Genomic DNA, 23,108 nt, shown 5'->3' with positions numbered 1-23,108 from the left:
GAAATCTAGAATCGGCTTCCTATTTCGCAACAAAGCATCCTTCACTCATGCTGCCAAACATACCCTCGTAAAACTGACTATCCTACCGATCCTTGACTTCGGTGATGTCATTTACAAAATAGCCTCCAACACTCTACTCAGCAAATTGGAAGCAGTCTATCACAGTGCCATCCGTTTTGTCACCAAAGCCCCATATACTAACCACCACTGCGACCTGTATGCTCTTGTTGGCTGGCCCTCACTTCATATTCGTCGCCAAACCCACTGGCTCCAGGTCATCTATAAGTCCTTGCTAGGTAAAGCCCCGCCTTATCTCAGCTTAGGTCACCATAGCAGCACCCACCCGTAGCACGCGCTCCAGCAGGTATACAGTGAGGGAAAAAAGTATTTGATCCCCTGCTGATTTTGTACGCTTGCCCATTGACAAAGAAATCAAATCAAATCAAATCAAATTTATGATATGTGCTGTACAGAAACCCGGTGCTGTACAGAAACCCAGCCTAAAACCCCAAACAGCAAGCAATGCATGTGAAAGAAGCACGGTGGCTATGAAAAACTCCCTAGGAAAAACTCCCTAGAAAGGCAAAAACCTAGGAAGAAACCTAGAGAGGAACCAGGCTATGAGGGGTGGCCAGTCCTCTTCTGGCTCTGCTGGGTGGATATTATAACAGAACATGGTCAAGATGTTAAAATGTTCATAAATGACCAGCATGGTCAAATAATAATAATCATAGTAGTTGTCGAGGGTGCAACAAGCACGTCCGGTGAACAGGTCAGGGTTCCATAGCTGAGGGCAGAACAGTTGAAACTGGAGCAGCAGCACGACCAGGTGGACTGGGGACAGTCTATAATTTTAATGGTAGGTTTATTTGAACAGTGAAAGACAGAATTAACAACAAAAAAATCCAGAAAAACATATGTCAAAAAAATGTTATAAATTGATTTGCATTTTAATGAGGGAAATAAGTATTTGATCCCCTCTCAATCAGAAAGATTTCTGGCTCCCAGGTGTCTTTTATACAGGTAACGAGCTGAGATTGGGAGCACACTCTTAAAGGGAGTGCTCCTAATCTCAGCTTGTTACCTGTATAAAAGACACCTGTCCACAGAAGCAATCATTCAATCAATCAGATTCCAAACTCTCCACCATGGCCAAGACCAAAGAGCTCTCCAAGGATGTCAGGGACAAGATTGTAGACCTACACAAGGCTGGAATGGGCTACAAGACCATCGCCAAGCAGCTTGGTGAGAAGGTGACAACAGTTGGTGCGATTATTCGGAAATGGAAGAAACACAAAAGAACTGTCAATCTCCCTCGGCCTGGGGCTCCATGCAAGATCTCACTTCGTGGAGTTGCAATGATCATGAGAACGGTGAGGAATCAGCCCAGAACTACACGGGAGGATCTTGTCAATGATCTCAAGGCAGCTGGGACCATAGTCACCAAGAAAACAATTGGTAACACACTACGCCGTGAAGGACTGAAATCCTGCAGCGCCCGCAAGGTCCCCCTGCTCAAGAAAGCACATATACATGCCCGTCTGAAGTTTGCCAATGAACATCTGAATGATTCAGAGGACAACTGGATGAAAGTGTTGTGGTCAGATGAGACCAAAATGGAGCTCTTTGGCATCAACTCAACTCGCCTTGTTTGGAGGAGGAGGAATGCTGCCTATGACCCCACTGTGGCTCAGTTGGTAGAGCATGGTGTGTGCAACGCCAGGGCTGTGGGTTCGATTCCCACGGGGCGCCAGTACCAAAAAAAAATGCATGAAATGAAAATTATGCATTCACTACTGTAAGTCGCTCTGGATAAGAGTGTCTGCTAAATGACTAAAATGTAAATGTAACACCATCCCCACCGTTAAACATGGAGGTGGAAACATTATGCTTTGGGGGTGTTTTTCTGCTAAGGGGACAGGACAACTTCACCGCATAAAAAGGGACGATGGACGGGGCCATGTACCATCAAATCTTGGGTGAGAACCTCCTTCCCTCAGCCAGGGCATTGAAAATGGGTCGTGGATGGGTATTCCAGCATGACAATGACCCAAAACACATGGCCAAGACAACAAAGGAGTGGCTCAAGAAGAAGCACATTAAGGTCCTGGAGTGGCCTAGCCAGTCTCCAGACCTTAATCCCATAGAAAATCTGTGGAGGGAGCTGAAGGTTCGAGTTGCCAAACGTCAGCCTCGAAACCTTAATGACTTGGAGAAGATCTGGAAAGAGGAGTGGGACAAAATCCCTCCTGAGATGTGTGCAAACCTGGTGGCCAACTACAAGAAACGTCTGACCTCTGTGATTGCCAACACGGGTTTTGCCACCAAGTACTAAGTCATGTTTTGCAGAGGGGTCAAACACTTATTTCCCTCATTAAAATGCAAATCATTTTATAACATTTTTGACATGCGTTTTTCTGGATTTTGTTGTTGTTATTCTGTCTCTAACTGTTCAAATAAACCTACCATTAAAATTATAGACTGATCATTTCCTTGTCAGTGGGCAAACGTACAAAATCAGCAGGGGATCAAATACTTTTTTCCCTCACTGTATTTCACTGGTCACCCCCAAAGCCAATTCCTCCTTTGGCCGCCTTTCCTTCCAGTTCTCTGCTGCCAATGACTGGAACGTATTGCAAAAATTACTGAAGCTGGAGATTCATATCTCCCTCACTATCTTTAAGCATCAGCTATCAGAGCAGCTTACAGATCATTGCACCTGTACATAGCCCATCTGTAAATAACCCATCCAACTACCTCATCCCCATATTGTTATTTATTTTATTTATATATATATATATATATATATATATATATATATATATATATATATATATATATATTGCTCCTTTGCACCCCAGTATCTATACTTGCACATTCATCTTCTGCACATCTATCACTCTAGTGTTTAATTGCTAAATTGTAATTATTTCGCCGCTATGGCCTATTTATTTCCTTACCTCTCTTATCTTACCTCATTTGCAAACACTGTATATAGACTTTTTCTATTGTGTTATTGACTGTATGTTTGTTTATTCCATGTGTAACACTGTGTTGTTGTTTGTGTCACATTGCTTTGCTTTATCTTGGCCAGATCGCAGTTGTAAATGAGAACTTGTTCTCAACTGGCTTAGTTGGTTGAATAAAGGTAAAATAAAAAATAAAATACAGTTAAATATTCTGTATGTGGGAATGTCTTATGTCCATCCTACATGTAGTGTTGGCACATGGAATATTCCTCAACTGCATATATCATAAATTGCTTTTGCAAATAGAAGTATTATGTTCAACAATGAGATTTTCAGATATTATTTTGACGAACACACTTTGGTGCTTACAATTCATTCTCTATTGTCATAGATTTGGTGGGCACTGTCATCTGTGATCTTTGTGATATGACCTCCTTTAAGCACGTACTGATGAAACTTCACTTAATATTTTTTTCTTAAAGTCTACAAACGCTCTACATTTATTCACTCTGTGACCGGGTTGTATCCTACATGCTACTTTTACTATTGTCTTGTAAATGTGCCTATAATTTAGGCTGTGTGTAGAATGGGGTATAAAGGAAATTACCTCTACTACTAAATTACTACTAGATTATAGTGCTAAGGAAAACAGCATACAAATTTGGCTTGTGTATTCATTTGCCTATAACTAATCAGAATTCCATTGTGTTTACATAAAAAAGAGAATTTTTCAAAATGAGAAGATCCTGCCATGGAAAAGACGACTGGGTGGACGTAAAGTGGAAAGGAGGGGAAATAACTCACACCATGCAGCAGGACACCTTCAGCTGTGGGGTCTTTGTAATGCAGGTTTGATAGTTATATTTTCAATAATGAATGGTTAGCTGTTATGTGACAATTAGGTCAAAAACTCTATTTTCTTTTTCGTGTAGATGGCAAAGGAAGTTGCACAGAACTTCCCCAACATCCCCTCCCAAATTGATATGGAACCTTCAAAAACACATGGAGCAACTGAGAAAAGAAATGGCTGAGGACATACTAAAAATGTCTGGTATGTAATGACATTTAATTCAAGTAAATGTAAATTCTTTATTTTTATGTAGTTGTGTCGGACAACCATATGTTCAGTTCATGCCTATGATTTCAGAGTTCCACTGATAAAAAACCTGGATGTGGCCCAAAGACTGACTGGGTTAGTAACTTTATTTAACATGTTTATAATCTTTATAATCTTTTGACAACAGTGATGGCATGTAAGACAATTTATTATATAACACAATGGATGGCTAATTCGTCATACTGTATTGATATTTGATATTATTTCTAACGTGTTACGCTTTGTTTTGTTTTAGATTTAATGTTTTGCATGCCAATGGTGGTTCCATGTGCTATAACTAGGAATGAAGACAAAAGAGTTCAACAGAGTAAATAACACAAACTGGAAGTGCAGTCTTTGTTGTTCAAAAATGTATGCTATACCCCATCCACACTGAAGAGGCTCTGAAATGTACATCAATCAGGGATAAAGAGAAAGTTAACACTGTGAAATGTTTCAAACTTATTTCAAGTTAAGTGTCTGTTGACATGTTGGAAAAGATTAAAGGTCTACAATTTCTGTTTAATTTGTCAATATTCCATTTTTATTCATTGATTTACTGGCCACCATTACTGTGGTTACATGTTCAGTATATGTATTGACCAGCAAACCCACTGCAGCCTACCTCACTAGCTCACTCTACATCCCTGCTTTGGACAAGTAATAGCATGACTCTCGTACTTTGCCCTTTTCCTTTATGGTTGATATTAACGACGAAAGGAGATATTATCTGTCTCTTTCCTATTGTGTACCGTTGTGAAATACTGTGGCAAAACAAAAAACAGGGAAAATAAGTACTTAGAACTACCAATTATTATAGATAAATATTAAAGAAAAGGGTAAACACAACACTGGACTTAACCCCCTAATTGTCAAACTAATATTAATATACAACAATATAGAAGACACATAACTAGAGGTTATGCAATATGGGTGTTTACCCACTGCATGCTTCTTAGGTGTGTAATTGACATGACCAAGGAGCTATTGAAATTTAAAACTATGAAAAATGTACATTACACCGCGTGATTTTACAGTACACAAACAAGAGCGTGCAATATAGAAGGGTACATTCTGCACCATGTTTGAAGTCACTAGGTCACATGACCAAGGAGCCATTGAAATTTTACATTTTTAAAAATTAATGTAAAATCATGTGAGATGAAAATGGACAAACTAAAGGGTGTGCAATGTGTAGGCCCACTGAGTAGACATTCTCAACCTTGTTTGAAGTCACTAGGTCACAGGACCAAGGAGCTATTGAAATTATAAATTTTGAAAAATTCATGTAAAATCTTGTGAGATGAAAATGGACAAACTAAAGGGTGTGCAATATAGAAGGTTAGTCAGTGGACATTCTGAACCTTGTTTGAAGTCACTAAGTCACATGACCAAGGAGCTATTGAAATTTGAAATTATGAAAAATTAATGTAAAATCTTATGAGATGAAAATGGACAAACTAAAGGGTGTGCAATATAGAAGAGTAGTCAGTGGACATTCTGAACCTTGTCTGAGTCCAGTAGGTCATATGACCAATGAGCTATTGAAATTCAAAAATGTAAATAAATAATTTAAAATAGTGCGAGATGTAAATTGACAAAAAAATAAATGTGTGCAATGTGTGTCTATGCCATCGGGTTAGCTAGAACCAGTTTTGAAAGTTTTAGGAGTAATGGTTAAATAGCTATTGAAATGTGAAAAACTTGATTTGTCACTATGTTGACGGTCCCTAACTGCTGTTGGTGGACGTAAGGAAAACTACAGGCGAATATCCAACCTGTAACTGTCTTTACCTCGGTTTTTTCGATAGTCTACAGAAGTTGAACATATTTGTTTGTGTAGGTAAATAGGTCTACAAAGCAACGGAGAAAATATTCAAACAATCACTTGCAATATTTCTAACTAAAGATTGCTATTTCTATATGAGTATTTTTGACGTCTTGTGATGTTTTTGTGTGATTTCTTGTGAATCTGCAATCTGATCGTCGTCCTACGTCTATTGAACGCGACTTTTCTCTGCCAAACAATATGGCTGCGCCCGGCGCCAAATGATAGTCTCACGGAGTATATAATATGAGTTCCTTGAAATTTATATAACCTACGAACCACTTCGGGGGACACCAAATTTAGAGATTGCATGTGGCAATACTATGAACATTAATGTCGTCGTCCTGCGAAAAGGTTTATCAGTCAACATGAGAGGCGCTACTCTCCTCAACATGATGAGGATACCCTCAATAACGCAGCTGAGGTCATTTCCCTTCTTGTGCAGGAAAGTGTCAAACAACCCCCATCAGCATGGCTCACAGAACGGGACACAAGCATCACCCGAGACCAAAGACCAACTCCTGGAGAATGAGCCCACGGAGGAAGAGCAACGGAGACTCAAAAAGAAACCGAGCGAGTGTTCTGTGCTGCTCTTCCCCGGGCAGGGGAGTCAGTTCGTGGGTATGGGTCGCGGGCTTCTGAAATACAGAAACGTCAAGGACATGTTTGGCGTCTCGCAGAAGATACTGGGCTACGACTTGCTGTCTCTGTGCCTAGATGGACCAGAGGGGGAATTGATGAAGACAGTCCACTGTCAGCCCGCAGTGTTTGTCACATCACTGGCAGCTGTGGAGAGGCTGAACCACGAAAATCCAGCGGTAAGCCACATAGTAGTTGCCATGTCTGTAGCCGCTTATGCGCCGATGCTGTGTGAGTTGCATGTTATTTAAATAGTTACAAGTGTGCATTTAATGGCAAAGTATACATTAAATATATGTTTAACTATACAGCCTAAGACACACCTGATGTTTTATACCAATAATATTATTGTATTTCTCTACAAACATCTTGTCATCATATGCGACCTCATCCATCTCAAGGCCATTGAGAATTGTGTGGCTGCTGCAGGATTTAGTGTGGGAGAGTTTGCAGCCCTGGTGTTTTCTGGTGCCATGGATTTTGCAGAAGGTGAGCCTCAATAGTCAATGCTGTGCTATACTTAATTATGAACGGACGGTAAACAATTCTAAGTCGCCATAGTTTTGTCTCTCATCCTACAGCCCTGTATGTGGTGAAGGTGCGAGCAGAGGCCATGCAGAAAGCGTCAGAGCTGATCCCTAGCGGCATGCTGTCGGTAATGGGACGGCCCCAGGCTAAGTACAAACATGCCTGTTTGCAGGCCAGGGAGCACTGCCTTAGCCTGGGCATCAAGGATCCCGTCTGCAGCGTGGCCAACTACCTTTTCCCCGACGGGAGAGTCATCGCCGGCCACAAAGAGGTAGTGGATGGATGGGGAGCCATTATTCTTTGAAGTTGGGTCACTCTCTTGGGCCACAACATCCTGGCTTTACGTACCTCACATTTATTTGAGATCAGAGTCAAAGCAGGCTTTAGGCCTACTTCTCAGATATACCTAAATGGGTTAGGGGAAGGGGCTAGGGGTGGAATTGACGTTGGGAATGAGCCACACTTCCTCCTGTCCTCCCTCCCTCAGGCACTGGACTTCCTACAACAGAACTCGAGGAAACTTCACTTCCTGCGTGCGCGCCCGCTCCCGGTGAGTGGGGCCTTCCACACGGCGCTGATGGAGTCTGCCACCGAGCCCCTGAGAGACATCCTCAGACAGGTGGAGGTACGGAACTTCATCAATCAGTCAATAATATATTTTCAATTTCCAGTTGGTCAATGTACTGTGCAGCCAGGACGTTACAATATACAGCATACGTCAAGTATAGAATATCTCGTCGTGTTGGTTGAAGTATGGTGGAGTTTACAAGATTTGATTCCTAACATGGGCCACAGACAGATTGTCAATTGTATAAGTCTGGTTAAAAACATTTACAGTTTCCCTCCATAAATGCCAAAATAAATTTAAATGAGTGGAAAAATCCTTTACCAAAGCCGTCTCTCTACCCATCCCAACTTAGCTACGTCGGCCCGAGATCAACGTGTACTCCAACGTGGACGCCAAGCGCTACATGCATGAGGGCCACATGCGCAGGCAGCTGGCCAAGCAGCTGGTGTCACCAGTGAAGTGGGAGCAGACCCTCCACGAGGTGTTCGAGAGGACCCAGGGTCAGAGCTTCCCCCACACCTACGAGGTGGGCCCCGGGAAGCAGCTGGGGGCCACGCTGCAGAAGTGCAACATGAAGGCCTACAAGAGCTACACACACGTGGACGTCACCACCCACGATGACTGAGATGATTATGGTCTGAGGAGTAAGACAGGACTCATGGATTTGTGGAGACTCATATCACCACCCACGATGACTGAGATGATTATGGTCTGAGGAGTAAGACAGGACTCATGGATTTGTGGAGACTCATATCACCACCCACGATGACTGAGATGATTATGGTCTGAGGAGTAAGACAGGACTCATGGATTTGTGGAGACTCATATCACCACCCACGATGACTGAGATGATTATGGTCTGAGGAGTAAGACAGGACTCATGGATTTGTGGAGACTCATATCACCACCCACGATGACTGAGATGATTATGGTCTGAGGAGTAAGACAGGACTCATGGATTTGTGAAGAGACTCGTATCACCACCCACGATGACTGAGATGATTATGGTCTGAGGAGTAAGACAGGACTCATGGATTTGTGGAGACTCATATCACCACCCACGATGACTGAGATGATTATGGTCTGAGGAGTAAGACAGGACTCATGGATTTGTGAAGAGACTCGTATCAATACAGTACAGACTACATACTGTACAGTATACACCCATTGACAATCACCCAAAATGAGTAAAACAGTACTAAAGACATTGACACACATGCATTACCTACAGTATACTTCCTTCAATGTGACAGAAATGACTCTGTCCATATGAACTCATTCAAGTGACCTTGCACCAATTAATAAATACCTGGTATTTATGAGAGTCAAGTCAGTTTGGTTTTTCTCAAGTTTAATTTTTTCTCAAGTCATTAAAAAAATCATTTTCCAGCATCCATTTAATGGTGTAATAAGCTACATAAGATAGTTGTGGCAATTAAATGTCTAACCAGTAACAGGCTCAATCTTCATAGAAAAGACTGCAGACCAGCAACAGTCTTTAAAACATGCATTAGTTGATAAGACTATAAAAACTGTGATCCAGCACAATCAATTCAATAACACACAAGGTATTTCTTTTTTTCTTAAAGTCTATAGTAAAAAGTGTTTAAAAATCGCACTCAATTAGGAAATTGTCCAACATAAAACATTGTAGCCAGAAGTCCAGCCAAGGCCCCCTCAGTGCAGCGGTTAGCCTTTCTACTCCTTCCACAATGCAGTGCAAATGGTTGCCGTGGCCACCAGTGCCACAGTGGCAAGTGTTGCTTTGGCCCAACCAGGGCAGTTGGCAGGTTGAATACTGGAAACCTGTGTAGGGGCAAGGGACAACACATGAGTAGTAGGAAGAGACTTATCCCCTACCCCCAATGCACATGAGGAGATGTGAGGGAAGTAGATACTGTAGGTATACGTAATGTGCTGGTGGCTCTTACCCAAGCCTCTGCTCTCTGTGTAGCCTGCCTGTGGACAGCGGAGGCCAACCAGGCTTTGGCCACGCCGGGCAAACTCTTCACTCCCCAAAGCTGTCCTTGTATCCCCCTGATAATGAGTTACATGAAATCTTTGTTAACCATATTATTTTCATTTATTGCATGTTAAATATTTCTTATGTGCAAAATAAGCACTGATTTACTAGTTGTTTGGCACAATACATCCTGGTATTTGAGCCCTCTCACCTGTAGATGCTTCTAGTTAGGGTGTGGGGAGGCCTTGTCACATGGAGAGTTTGTAGCACAGGCCACTGATTAGGGAGTCTCTCTGCCCATTCACGGTCCAGTCTGTCACCAATCTCTGCCAGCTGACGACCTGTAGTCCGGGCAGCCCTGGCATGGATCCTAAAGGAGGAACGGACAGAAATGATGTTCACGAAACATTAGAAATGCGTTCTTTATTCCTTGAGGTAATCAATGATTGGGTAGCAACAAAGTGTCCACTTTCAACCATTTTGCTTTCACCCATAATGTCAGATTAGTGACTACTTCAATGGAGGAAGAAATGAGGGTTCAAATACCGCCTTTGAATGTCTGTTATGACATCATTATATGAGATAACATCAGCTAAATATGTGTATGTGACCAATACAATTTGATTTGATTTATGACAGAGTTTGAGTAAAATGTAACAACTTCTTATCTCGTATCGTCTGTGTAAACTGATCAAGAGGTCAGGACTGGAGTGACGTAGCCTCTACCTGAGATTCACATCAGACAGGGTGACGTTGTCCACCTCACTAGGTCCAGCCCTGAGGGAAAGGGCACGGCATCGCTCTCTTCTGTGCTCCACCATTTTGTTTTCTGATAAAGAAAAGAGTTTGCCACACGCATGTCATGAGTTTCAGTGTGTTGCACTCCTAAATTATGTGGAAGCCATGTCAGGACAACAGTTTTTTTGTGTGTGTTAACAGGTTATTGCACCTAGCTGTGTGTGCGACCATGGTCATAATAACCTTAACGCCCATAATTATCTACCTGTGTAAATATTGAGTCATGTGACCAGAAGTGTGTTGCCGGGGAGATTATTCAGGTCAGTGCACACAAACTTTCCTCATCCTGAAAATATGTCATCTTCAGGATTCACAGCACAGGATGGGCTCAATGAGGTTTCAAGATACAGTGTGTACCGCACGTGCGATACATAAATAAACAAACGTGTGTGTGTGACCTACATTCGTGCATGTCAAGTCAGTTTACTCGGAATCAAGATGTGAAACAAGAGAGTTTAGTGTTGAACAGACCCCTGGCTCTGCTCACCTGTCCCTAAGCTGTTCTTTCCCTCTGCTCACGTGCTGTTGGAGAGTTAGTCGCAATGCAAATGGTGGATTTCCATTACTCAAATCAACCAAACGGATACCGTCGCAAAACAATTGCTCCCTTGTTTTGTCATCTTAAAATATACATTCGATTTTGTAATATTACATAATGTCTTTACAAATGTGATGTCTCAAACCAATCCAATGAAAGGATGGATTTGTCATTAGTCTTGCTTTAAAATAATTGGCAAATAAAAATACAATAATGTAAAATGTAATAAAGATACTATGAATTATTTAACTATTACATTAATAACAGTATTATTGCTAATAACATCATATATTCCTTAGCTCTACAGCATGCTCAAATCATAACAATTGGGGAAAAATATTATTTGTGGATAGTAACGTTTGATAGGGGTTTGTCAAAACAAGGTGATGTCATCCTCTTCACCAAACAAACCTAAGGTCGATTTGAAGATCACACAAGCAAGAAAGACAGTATAATTTGCCCTATTTCAATGTAAAATATTTAAACAATGATAATGATCCTATCATTATTCAGATTTTGTAATCGAGTTTCACATCTATGGAAGAGCAGTACTGCAGTCAATATCTGTCTACACAATGTTCCTTGTCTGACAACAAAGGAACAGGTGCATTGTAGAAAAACAAAAATGTAAAACTTACCTATTTTGTAGATTAAAGTAGACGCCGCCCTGTAACGCAAATAATATGGCCAGTATAGAACAATATCCTGAATATAAAAATGTTTTGAACATTTCACAGTTGTTTAAAATGTTCCTACTTACAGCAGCGTCCTTTAATCTTGTTGTTTTCAGGTAACTGCCACAATTATCATTTCAACAGCCACGCCTATGGCAGTTACACCAGGAAGATCCTTGAGGAGTGTTTCTCTCAACAACCACTAGAGGGCAACATGTGGCGCAAAATGTCCCTGCATGCAAAAAAATTGGACCATGTGCATTTAGCGCCACCCGGTGGTGGAACGAGCGGGAATGTTTGACAGTTCGACGCGTCGTCGGTTGCTAGGTTATTCACCCGGAAGAGCACGGTATTCATCTTCCAGCTGACTGGGATGGATCGATAAATCAACATAAGAGATAACTAGCATCCACCCTTTTAGCAGAGTACATGGGCGAAGTCAATAAATTGAGGATTTCTCCTTTATAATTTGCATTAAATTCCCCTTGAAGGCGATTGAACCAGACATCACGATTAGATGAAAATCATTCTCCTTTGCAGGTGTCTCAGGCAGGGTGGATCCAGCTAGCTGGGACTGATGACCAGTTGTCTGACAAGAAGATTAGAATATCGATTTCCAGGTAGCTAGCTAAAACTGTTATTTGGTGTGGAAGGATACATAGATACCTAGCTAGCTGACATAACACGATTGTGTCCAATGCTTTATTACACCAAAATGCTACCTAAAGATAGTTGTGAATATAGCACATGAATTCAGTGTTTTTGCGAGATCGCTAACAGCAGTGGCTCATCATGGGCAAAACAATAGACTATTAACGTTAGTTATACCTATGTTTATTACACGTGCTAAGCTCATCTGTGCATGTGTGTTTGTGCTTGCATTGGTGTGTGTTTCCGTGTGTGTGCGTGTGTGTGTGTGTGTGTGAGAGAGAGACTCTAGGAGGAACTATGGCTAATAAGGTGAAATGGGTGACCGACATTGAGAAATCCGTACTCATCAACAACTTTGAGAAGAGAGGATGGACTCAGGTCACAGAGAGCGAGGACTGGAACTTCTACTGGTAGGCTGTCATTGGAGCTATGGAGCTTTCTCTGAGTGACAATACACAGTGGGTGCTTATGAATGCCAGTGTAGCACATACAGAGATCAGGGTCGTGTTCAGTGGGCACAAAACAGGAGAGAAGAATGCTTTGAAACAGGCATTACTACTTGGTTTTGTCCAATAAAAACACTCATCTTCCTTTTTAAATGTTTTCTTTTATTTGTGCCTATTGAACACAGCCCAGGACAACATAAAAAACAGTAAAAAATACATAAAGATATTGGTTCAGGGGTAAATTCGACAAATTGCAATGATGTGTAACTGTAAATGACAGATAATGTCATTCAGAAAAACTGAAATTCCTGATTAATCACAAAAATCCCATCCCTGACTGACTACCCCCCGCGAATCTCCATCAGCCTTGGGGAAACCCCGTTTATGATCCGTCTATGCCTCCCTGTAGGATGAGCGTCCAGACCATCCGGAACGTGTTCAGTGTGGACACGGGTTACCGTCTCTCGGACGAGCAGATGGTCAACCACTTCCCCAACCACTACGAGCTGACCAGGAAGGACCTGATGATCAAGAACATCAAACGCTACCGCAAAGATATGGAGAAGGAGGGAAGCCCTCTGGCCGAGAAAGACGAAAACGGGAAATACCTTTATTTAGGTGGCAGTTATGAGCTTTCCCGTTCACACACACTGCTTACTTACAGTATACGTAAATACATGTGGATGTAAGATACATTTCAATTTCAGTTGCACCTGCTACAAAGGGCTCTGACTAGAAGTTTCCCTTTTTTCGGGGTCTTGGGCTATAAAAGCTAAACTCACTCATTATCTTGTGCTGTTAAACAATGTCATCAATACTGTCCTTTCATATTTCTCTGCGTTTTTATACTCCCTCACTCCCTGTCTGGTTGTGTCCCAGACTTTGTGCCGGTGACGTTCATGCTTCCAGCGGATTATAATCTGTTTGTGGAGGAGTTCCGTAAGAGTCCTTCCAGCACGTGGATAATGAAGCCGTGTGGGAAGGCTCAGGGAAAGGGCATTTTCCTCATCAACAAACTTTCCCAGATCAAGAAGTGGTCCCGAGACAGCCGTACCTCCACGTGAGTGCTCACACGCACGCACACACACACACACCCACAACCACACCCACACATACATACAGTTGAAGTCGGAAGTTAACATACACCTTAGCCAAATACATTTAAACTCCGTTTTTCAAAACTCCTGACATTTAATCCTTGTAAAAATTCCCTGTCTTAGGTCAGTTAGGATCACCACTTTATTTTAAGAATGTGAAATGTCAGAATAATAGTAGAGAGAATTATTTATTTCAGCTTTTATTTCTTTCATCACATTCCCAGTGGGTCAGAAGTTTACATACACTCAAATAGTATTTGGTAGCATTGCCTTTAAATTGTTTAACTTGGGTCAAATGTTTCAGGTAGCCTTCCACAAGCTTCCCACAATAAGTTGGGTGAATTTTGGCCCATTCCTCCTGACAGAGCTGGTGTAACTGAGTCAGGTTTGTAGGCCTCTCTGCTCGCAGACACTTTTTCAGTTCTGCCCACAAATTTTCTATGGGATTGAGGTCAGGGCTTTGTGCTGGCCACTCCAATACCTTGATTTTGTTGTCCTTAAGCCATTTTGCCACAACTTTGGAAGTATGCTTGGGGTCATTGTCCATTTGGAAGACTCATTTGTGACCAAGCTTTAACTTCCTGACTGATGTCTTGAGATGTTGCTTCAATATATCCACATACTTTTACTTCCTCATGATGCCATCTATTTTGTGAAGTGCACTAGTCCCTCCTGCAGCAAATCACCCCCACAACATGATGCTGCCACCCCCGTGCTTCACAGTTGGGATGGTGTTCCTCGGCTTGCAAGCCTCCCCTTTTTCCTCCAAACATAACGATGGTCATTATGGCCAAACAGTTCTATTTTTGTTTCATCAGACCAGAGGACATTTCTCCATGTGCAGTTGCAAACCGTAGTCTGGATTTTTTATGGTGATTTTGGAGCAGTAGCTTCTTCCTTTCTGAGCGGCCTTTCAGGTTATGTCGATATAGGACTTGTTTTACTGTGGATATAGATACTTTTGTACCTGTTTCCTCCAGCATCTTCACAAGGTCCTTTGCTGTTGTTCTGGGATTGATTTGCACTTTTCGCACCTAAGTACGTTCATCTCTAGGAGACAGAACGCGTCTCCTTCCTGAGTGGTATGACGGCTGCGTGGTCCCATGGTGTTTATACTTGCGTACTATTGTTTGTACAGATGAACGTGGTACCTTCAGGCGTTTTTAAATTGCTCCCAAGGATGAACCAGACTTATAGAGGTCTACAATCTTTTTTTCTGAGGTCTTGCCTGATTTCTTTTGATTTTCCCATGATGTCAAGCAAAGAGGCACTGAGTTTGAAGGTAGGCCTTGAAATACATCCACAGGTACACCTCCAACTGTCTCAAATGATGTCAATTTGCCTATCAGAAGCTTCTAAAGCCATGACATAATTTTCTGGAATTTTCCAAGCCTTTTAAAGTTACAGTCAACTTAGTGTATGTAAACTTCTGACCCACTGGAATTGTGATACAGTGAATTATAAGTGAAATAATCTGTCTGTAAACAATTGTTGGAAAAATTACTTGTCATGCACAAAGTAGATGTCCTAACCGACTTGCCAAAGCTATAGTTTGTTAACAATAAATTTGTGGAGTGGTTGAAAAACAAGTTTTAATGACTCCAACCTAAGTGTATGTAAACTTCCGACTTCAACTGTACACACACACACACACACACACACACACACACACACACACCCCTCTACTAACTACTGATAAACATGTCCTGTGTGTGGCTGCCAAAGGTGAGTGTTTGCTTGCATTTGCATTGTTCACAGTCTTATGTCATACAGGTAGTATTACCCCACTACTCTTGAATCTGCTGTTCTCAACACCATTGTCCGTAGATGAGTTGTCCATAGATAAATGACTGATGCTCTGTTTCCTTTGTTTTTGCTAGGTTTGTAGCGGCCTCAAGTGGCAAGGAGGCCTATGTCATCTCTCTGTACATCGACAACCCACTGCTGATCGGAGGCAAGAAGTTTGACCTGCGTCTCTATGTGTTGGTTACCACCTATCGACCTCTCAAGTGTTACATGTAGGTTTATGATTAACCTAAAGCCTACAGTCCGGTTTCATTTCCCTCAAGTCCTACGGCTCTGAAATGACTGGATAGGTGATAGGTAATAGATAGATAATAACTTAATTGTCCCTATACTAACAGAAACATAGACAGTCTGTTACATGTAATGCAAATACATCATTATAAACAGTGCAGTATGCATATACTTTTTCATAATTCTGTAATTATGAAAAAGGTGTACCTGTGGATGTATTTCAAGGCCTACCTTCTAGCTCTGTGCCTCTTTGCTTGACATCATGGGAAAATCAAAAGAAACCAGCCAAACCCTCAGAAAAAAAATTGTAGACCTCCACAAGTCTGGTTCATCCTTGGGAGCAATTTAAAAACGCCTGAAGGTACCACGTTCATCTGTACAAACAATAGTACGCAAGTATAAACACCATGGGACCACGCAGCCGTCATACCGCTCAGGAAGGAGACGCGTTCTGTCTCCTAGAGATGAACGTACTTAGGTGTGACAAGTGCAAATCAATCCCAGAACAACAGCAAAGGACCTTGTGAAGATGCTGGAGGAAACAGGTACAAAAGTATCTATATCCACCGTAAAACAGGTCCTATATCGACATAACCTGAAAGGCCGCTCAGCAAGGAAGAAGCTACTGCTCCAAAACCACCATGAAAAAGCCAGACTACGGTTTGCAACTGCACATGGAGAAATGTCCTCTGGTCTGATGAAACAAAAATAGAACTGATTGGCCATAATGACCATCGTTATGTTTGGAGGAAAAAGGGGAGGATTGCAAGCCGAAGAACACCATCCCAACCGTGAAGCACAGGGGTGGCAGCATCATGTGTGGGGGTGCTTTGCTGCAGGAGGGACTGGTGCACTTCACAAAATAGATGGCATCAGGAGGAAGGAAAAGTATGTGGATATATTGAAGCAACATCTCAAGACATCAGTCAGGAAATTAAAGCTTGGTCGCAAATGAGTCTTCCAAATTCTGTGAAACATTAATAAAGGATATTGCCACTAGGATAAATTATAACTTCAGCATTTGATCAGATCAGTATTTTACAATTTGGTCCATTTGGACCTTTGTGTTGCTTCCAGGTATAAACTGGGTTTCTGCCGGTTTTGCACAGTGAAGTACACCCCCAGCACTAGTGAACTGGACAACATGTTTGTGCACCTGACCAATGTGGCCATTCAGAGACATGGGGTAAGTGTGTGCGTGTGTGTGTGTGTGTGTGTGTGTGTGTGTGTGTGTGTGTGTGTGTGTGTGTGTGTGTGTGTGTGTGTGTGTGTGTGTGTGTGTGTGTGTGTGTGCGCGTGTGTTGTCAAGACAGATAACATATATACAACACACTAAATGGGCCTAAATAAATATATGAGTTTCTATGTGTATATATTTCTACGTGTGTACAATACATCTATACACGTTGCAGGATGACTATAACCATGTCCACGGTGGGAAGTGGACGGTCAGTAACCTGCGTCTGTACCTGGAGAGCACCAGGGGGAAGGAGGTGACCAGCCGGCTGTTTGACCAGATCCACTGGATTATGGTGCAGTCCCTAAAGGCTGTCGCTGTGAGTGGTCACACACACATACTGAAACAAAAACGTGTTCCCCATTTTATCCCTGCTGTGTTGCAACTGCTCTTCCCTTTTTCACTCCTGTTCCACACACTCAACGCACTAACTTCCTTTTCTCCTCTGAACACTCCCACTCTCTCTTCCTCTCCCTCTCCCTCTCTCTCCACAGCCCGTCATGAACAATGATAAACATTGCTTTGAGTGTTATGGATATGACATCATCATCGATGACAAGCTGAAGCCATGGCTTATTGAGGTGAGGCGCCCACCCACACACACACTGTAATTACATGACATTGGCAAAAATTACTTGAAGTAAAAAAAGTCTCTCTTATTGTGAACATGCTTTAGTTTTACTCACTAAGTCTAGTTCCTACTAAGATGACCTCATGTCAAAATGTTTTCTTTGTTCTGCGTTGTTTGTGAAGTGAAACCAGTGCTGCGTTCCTTTCTCTGTCTAGCAAGTTTAATGTCCTTAGGGTTGACTTTTCTCTCTCTCTGTGTGTGTTTGTATGTGTGTGTGTGTGTGTTTGTGTCTGAGGTGTGTGTTTGTGTCTGAGGTGTGTGTTTGTGTCTGAGGTGTGTGTTTGTGTCTGAGGTGAGTCTGAGGTGTTTGACTAAAACCTGCTCAAGGCAATGTACAGAAAACAAACAGTACTCCGGTTCACCAGCAGTTATGTATGTTTTTAGGATTTAGGAATGGCACAATGAAACAATTGTCTGTTGTTATGACTTTGTAAACTCCTTCAATCTTCTCTATCTGCCATTGTTTGCATACTGAGTTGTTTTCTTTCTATTGGTTTCTCACTGTGAATGTCTGGCTGAGTACATGAAGTCAAACATTCTCGGAGGGTACTAGAGGAATGAAACTTTTGACTTGAACAGGAATAAAACCAGATCTATTTTGGTAGATCGTTTAAGTTTCCCTGGTCCCGTATTCACAAAGCGTCCCTGTGTGTAGGAGTGCTGATCCACTGTGAGATCCTCTGATACAGCCACCCGGGGCAGAATAGCCTGCATGCCAATGCCAAGCCCTCATTAATGTTTATTGTAGAAGAACAGCTGGGGAACTAACCTGCAGCAGTCTCTCAGTCTGCAAGGGCTGGGAAACAAGGGAGCGATTCCAACCAAGCGTTGTGTGTGTGTGTGTGTGTGTGTGTGTGTGTGTGTGTGTGTGTCTTTCCGGGATTGGTCTCTCTTTTTCTTTCTCTTAGTTGTCCATGTGGGTGTGTGTGTGTGTGTGCCAGTATATTTACAACCCACACCCACCGCTGCTGCTATTACATTGTCCGTGTGGTACATTTCCTGCCTGATAAGCAGCTCCCAGTTCCTATGGCGACCGATAGGAAATGAAAACAGTGAAATAGTGAGGCCATTCCTGCCTGTTACTAGTCTCCAGTACTTTGTACTCTACTCATACTCAGGACCGAACTTTCCATGCTGGCCCGTGTGTACATAATGACTAATGCTTATCCTGACCTGTGTGTGTGTGTGTGTGTGTGTGTGTGTGTGTGTGTGTGTGTGTGTGTGTGTCTTTCCGGGATTGGTCTCTCTTTTTCTTTCTCTTAGTTGTCCATGTGGGTGTGTGTGTGTGTGTGCCAGTATATTTACAACCCACACCCACCGCTGCTGCTATTACATTGTCCGTGTGGTACATTTCCTGCCTGATAAGCAGCTCCCAGTTCCTATGGCGACCGATAGGAAATGAAAACAGTGAAATAGTGAGGCCATTCCTGCCTGTTACTAGTCTCCAGTACTTTGTACTCTACTCATACTCAGGACCGAACTTTCCATGCTGGCCCGTGTGTACATAATGACTAATGCTTATCCTGACCTGTGTGTGTGTGTGTGTGTGTGTGTGTCTATTCCGTGTCTGTCCTCCAGGTCAACGCTTCTCCGTCGCTCACCTCCAGCACAGCCAACGACCGGATCCTGAAGTACAATCTGATCAATGACACTCTCAACATCGTCACACCCAACGGGGACATTCCCGACTGCCGCTGGAACCGCAGCCCACCCCGAGAGGCCCTGGGCAACTACCAAGTCCTGTGAGTGACAGCCCTCTCCTCCTATCACAGCGCTCGAGGGAGAAAACAGGCCTGGGCGTGTTCAGCAGGACGCAGCGTTTCGGAATATTCAGATAGAAATATGCTATGCTTCTCTGACATGTAGAATAAGGAATCAAGTCGGATCTAATCATGGCATTTCTATCTGCAACATTTGACAACGTTTGACTACGGAAGGTGGCCCAGGGTAAAAAAACAACACTATTTGTAAAAAAAAAATTCAAATACTGGAGTGCCAAATGGGCAGGGTTTGACGTTTTGGAACTATTGGTCCATGAAGCCAGGATTAACAGTTAGAGAAAATACCTCTAACCGTGAACTGATTTAGGATCAGATGAACTGAAACAAGCCATCTACGATTCACTGCATAGCAGCTTCTAGTCATTGTTGCTAGCTATCTGACCGATCAGAATGACAACACACAGCCTTTTACCTCAGAGTTACATTTTTGTTGTGATGTTATCACTATATTGTCTTTATACTTCCTATATCTGGCATCCTTACTTATTTTATCAGTTGGAGAACACTTTGGAAGGGATCTTAGACCATTCCTACATACAGAATCCACAGGAGGTTGATGGCACTATAATTGGGGAGAACGGGCTCTTGGTAATGGCTGGAGCAGAATGAGTGAAATGGTATCAAATCCATCAAACACATGGTTTCCATTTATTCTGTTGCAGGCGTTATTATGAGCCGTCCTCCCCTCAGCAGCCTCCACTGACAGAATCCTTCCAGATCCTTGATATGCTTCGTCTGCGCTTATAGACTGCCCTCTTCAATTCAAACCACAGCTTTTCAATAGGTTTCTACTTTTGATTTTGGGGCCAATTAACCATTTCTTTGTGGATTTTGATGTGTGCTTGGGGTTATTGTCTTGCTGGAAGATCCACTTGCGGCCAGGTTTCAGCCTCCTGGCAGAGGCAACCAGGTTTTTGTTAATAATATCTTGATACTGGGTAAAGTTCATGATGCCGTTGACTTTAACAAGGACCCCACGACCAGTGGAAGCAAAATAGCCCCATAAGATACACCACCAAACTTTACAGTAGGTACTGGGTTCTTTTCTGCTCATGCATTCTCATTTCGACGCCAAACCCACCACTGGTGTGTGTGGCCAAAGATCTCTATTTTTGCTCATCTTTATCAAGGGTGTCAATAATTTCGTACCCCACTGTAGCTCTTACCAATACTCTGTCTTACACATACACTCTTAGAAACAAATTTGATATCTAGGACCTAAAACTGTTCTTCGGCTATCCACATAGGAGAACCCTTTGAAGAACCCTTGGAACACAAAAGAGTTCTACCTGGAACCAAAAAAGGTTCTACCTGGAATCAAAAAGGGTTCTCCTATGGGGGCAGCCGAAGAACCCTTTTGGAAGCCTTTTTTCTAAGAGTGTACTCTTTCTCTCTATCCTCTGTCTCTCCCTGTCTCTTCCCCTCCGTCCCTGCCTCTCTCTCTCTCTCTCTCTCTCTCTCTCTCTCCCTGCCTCCCTCCCTCTATCTCTACCTTCCTCAGGTACGACGAGGAGCAGGCGCTGAGCGAGAATGCAGAACGTGACCTACGGAGTCGCTCAGGCCAGTCGCTGGGGTCTAAGGGAATGGCGAAGGGGGGCACCGGGCCTCGCCCAGCTGCCGCCACCTGGAAGTGAGGTGGTAATGTCCAACGCCTCACTGTGCCTCACTGTCCCTTCACTGACCTCTCACTGACCTCTCGTTGCTCTTCCTGTGTCATTCATGGGGGAAAGGGGGTCGCGGGCAAGGGACGACCCAGACAGAGGAATGGAAGGATGACAGGGAGGGAGAGGACCCAGTAAGCTCTGAGGACCCTGCCATGCATCACAAGCAAGGACACGTGTGTGTCAGTAAAGAAAGGGTCACACACACTCACGTTTAGCAGAAGCTCTGTATAATACACCAAATAATAGTATTTATCAACCTTTTATATAGCAATGGGAAGGGGACGTTCTCAGATGACTGTTAGAGGATTTCAATCAATGCACCTGTTTGAATAATGTTTACATATATTGTTGTGGAAATGTTTTACTTGAATGTTTTTTATGTTTTCAAGCAGAATATTTGCTAGTTTAAGACACATTGACGTGTGTAATTATTCTGTTCATGTCTGAAAACCGACAGGTTTCACCTCTTTATTTTGAAATGTATGACCCGAAAAGCATTTGCTATTTGTTGACTGTATAAAACATAGTGTAATGGACAATGCTAACAACAAACAAAAGTAAGACTGGAAAGTGAGCTTTGAAGCGTTTGCTTTTCAAGCCACTGGAGTAGGCTATAAAGTGTATAAGGCTACAGTATGCATAGGACAGTCAATGTATTGGAATTACTTTTACAAAACTGAGAGACTTGTTCAATGTTTGGTTATACAACTTTACTTTTGAGTTGTTACTCATAAGTTCACCTTTGGGATAAAGAAATGCTATTACAGTTAAATATCTGGATATAAAGGGATGAGGTCAGCTCTTCAAACGTTGAAGTACCTTTAATTTTGTGTTGTGGATGACATTGACATGCCAACAAATATTTTCCTGTGGTGTGACCTTGGAGGGGTGACCTCGAAACCAGGGTTGCATCCCAAAGGGCACCCTATTACCTATGGGCCCTGGTTAAAAGTAGTGCACTATATAGGGAATAGGGTGCCATTTGAGACACTGACCAGCACACCCTTGGTCTGCCTGTGTGTTTAAGATAATCCCATGCTGGTCACAGTGTGTGGTCACCTCGAGCGGTTGGCATACAAGAGACTAAAGCTGAAGTGGCTACTGAGCTACAACAGACTGAACCATTCTGATTGTGTGAAAGTGAACATGATGTAATAACCCATAGAGTATCTTTATTCATTTGTTATATACAGTACCATACATCCCACCACACCTCATTGTGGTCCCCAGAGTTGTTAAAGGGATAGTTCACCCAAAGGAAACCAATATGTAATTTTGTAATTTGGGTGAATTATCACTTTAACAGTCACCATTAGGTTTTGCCTTTAATGATTTAGCCTTTTTTTGTATAGAAGATTGTACCATGTTTTATATATACTAATATGGTGCTGCTGCCTTTGTCTTACAGATGGTTTTAGTACACAATGAAATATACTGTTACATTAAAATAACGTATTTTGATGTACTTTTGACACTATTTGGTTATGCATTTCATGTCATCCTTTTACCCGCATTCTTTGTTACATACAGGTAGCTGCAATTATATTTTTTTATGTACATGTACTGAATATAGGAATTAATAACATGCAATGTTTTTGGTTTTTAAATGTATTAATAATTCCTGGTGCCTCAAATGTCTGCATGTAATAAATCCAATTAAACAATGGGGGATTTGTGTAAATCTCTATTTTTAGGGGTCACCTGTGTGCATTAGACAGATTCCCACACCAACACGGACTGTGTCAGAGCACTCTCTGAATTTGAGAGGGGTTACATTTCCCCATCCCTCAGCTGTATACCAAAACAAGTGGCAGGGCTGCCGTTTTGCTAAACAATATCAGTGGCCATATATTCATTTTGTTTGCAGTTCTTGAAATGAGAACTATTATTTTGAAGGTTTTCTATTTTGCATACCGGAAGAGATGGTGGGTGCGTTGATGCTGCGTCTCCTGTTGCTGGTAAG

The 23,108-nt window shown here is 42.4% G+C and overlaps 2 protein-coding genes and 1 long non-coding RNA gene across 7 annotated transcripts; all 3 read left to right on the top strand.

The window, feature by feature from the left end:
* Window positions 1–3,693: 3,693 nt before the first annotated feature.
* LOC115180462 (uncharacterized) lies at window positions 3,694–4,591 on the top strand. Its single transcript, XR_003873080.1, has 4 exons — window positions 3,694–3,818; window positions 3,902–4,020; window positions 4,117–4,161; window positions 4,322–4,591. It is a non-coding gene; the product is annotated as an uncharacterized LOC115180462 (long non-coding RNA).
* A 1,241-nt stretch (window positions 4,592–5,832) lies between these two features.
* Window positions 5,833–8,952, top strand: LOC115180574 (malonyl-CoA-acyl carrier protein transacylase, mitochondrial-like). The gene is made up of 5 exons (XM_029742761.1): window positions 5,833–6,711; window positions 6,934–7,021; window positions 7,114–7,331; window positions 7,548–7,685; window positions 7,981–8,952. Exons 1-5 carry the CDS (start codon window positions 6,217–6,219, stop codon window positions 8,251–8,253), a joined length of 1,212 nt encoding a protein of 403 aa, XP_029598621.1. The 5' UTR covers window positions 5,833–6,216; the 3' UTR covers window positions 8,254–8,952.
* A 2,951-nt stretch (window positions 8,953–11,903) lies between these two features.
* LOC115180573 (probable tubulin polyglutamylase TTLL1) lies at window positions 11,904–22,814 on the top strand. 5 transcript variants are annotated; one of them, XM_029742755.1, is made up of 10 exons: window positions 11,905–12,221; window positions 12,542–12,662; window positions 13,108–13,316; window positions 13,578–13,758; window positions 15,676–15,813; window positions 16,910–17,018; window positions 17,245–17,388; window positions 17,564–17,650; window positions 19,279–19,442; window positions 20,983–22,814. In XM_029742755.1, the coding sequence occupies exons 1-10, from the start codon at window positions 12,179–12,181 to the stop codon at window positions 21,113–21,115; spliced, it is 1,329 nt and encodes a 442-aa protein (XP_029598615.1). In that variant the 5' UTR covers window positions 11,905–12,178; the 3' UTR covers window positions 21,116–22,814. The 5 variants fall into 5 exon arrangements, with proteins under 5 accessions (XP_029598620.1, XP_029598615.1, XP_029598619.1 ...); XM_029742759.1 differs by having other exon boundaries at window positions 12,535–12,662; XM_029742758.1 differs by having other exon boundaries at window positions 12,531–12,662.
* The last annotated feature ends 294 nt before the right edge of the window (window positions 22,815–23,108 follow it).

The sequence above is a fragment of the Salmo trutta genome, chromosome 40 (genome assembly GCF_901001165.1).
Source record: "Salmo trutta chromosome 40, fSalTru1.1, whole genome shotgun sequence".
In the NCBI taxonomy this organism is placed as follows: Eukaryota; Metazoa; Chordata; class Actinopteri; order Salmoniformes; family Salmonidae; genus Salmo; species Salmo trutta.
Note: the sequence above shows the minus strand (reverse complement) of the source record. Positions and strands in the feature narration are given on the sequence as shown.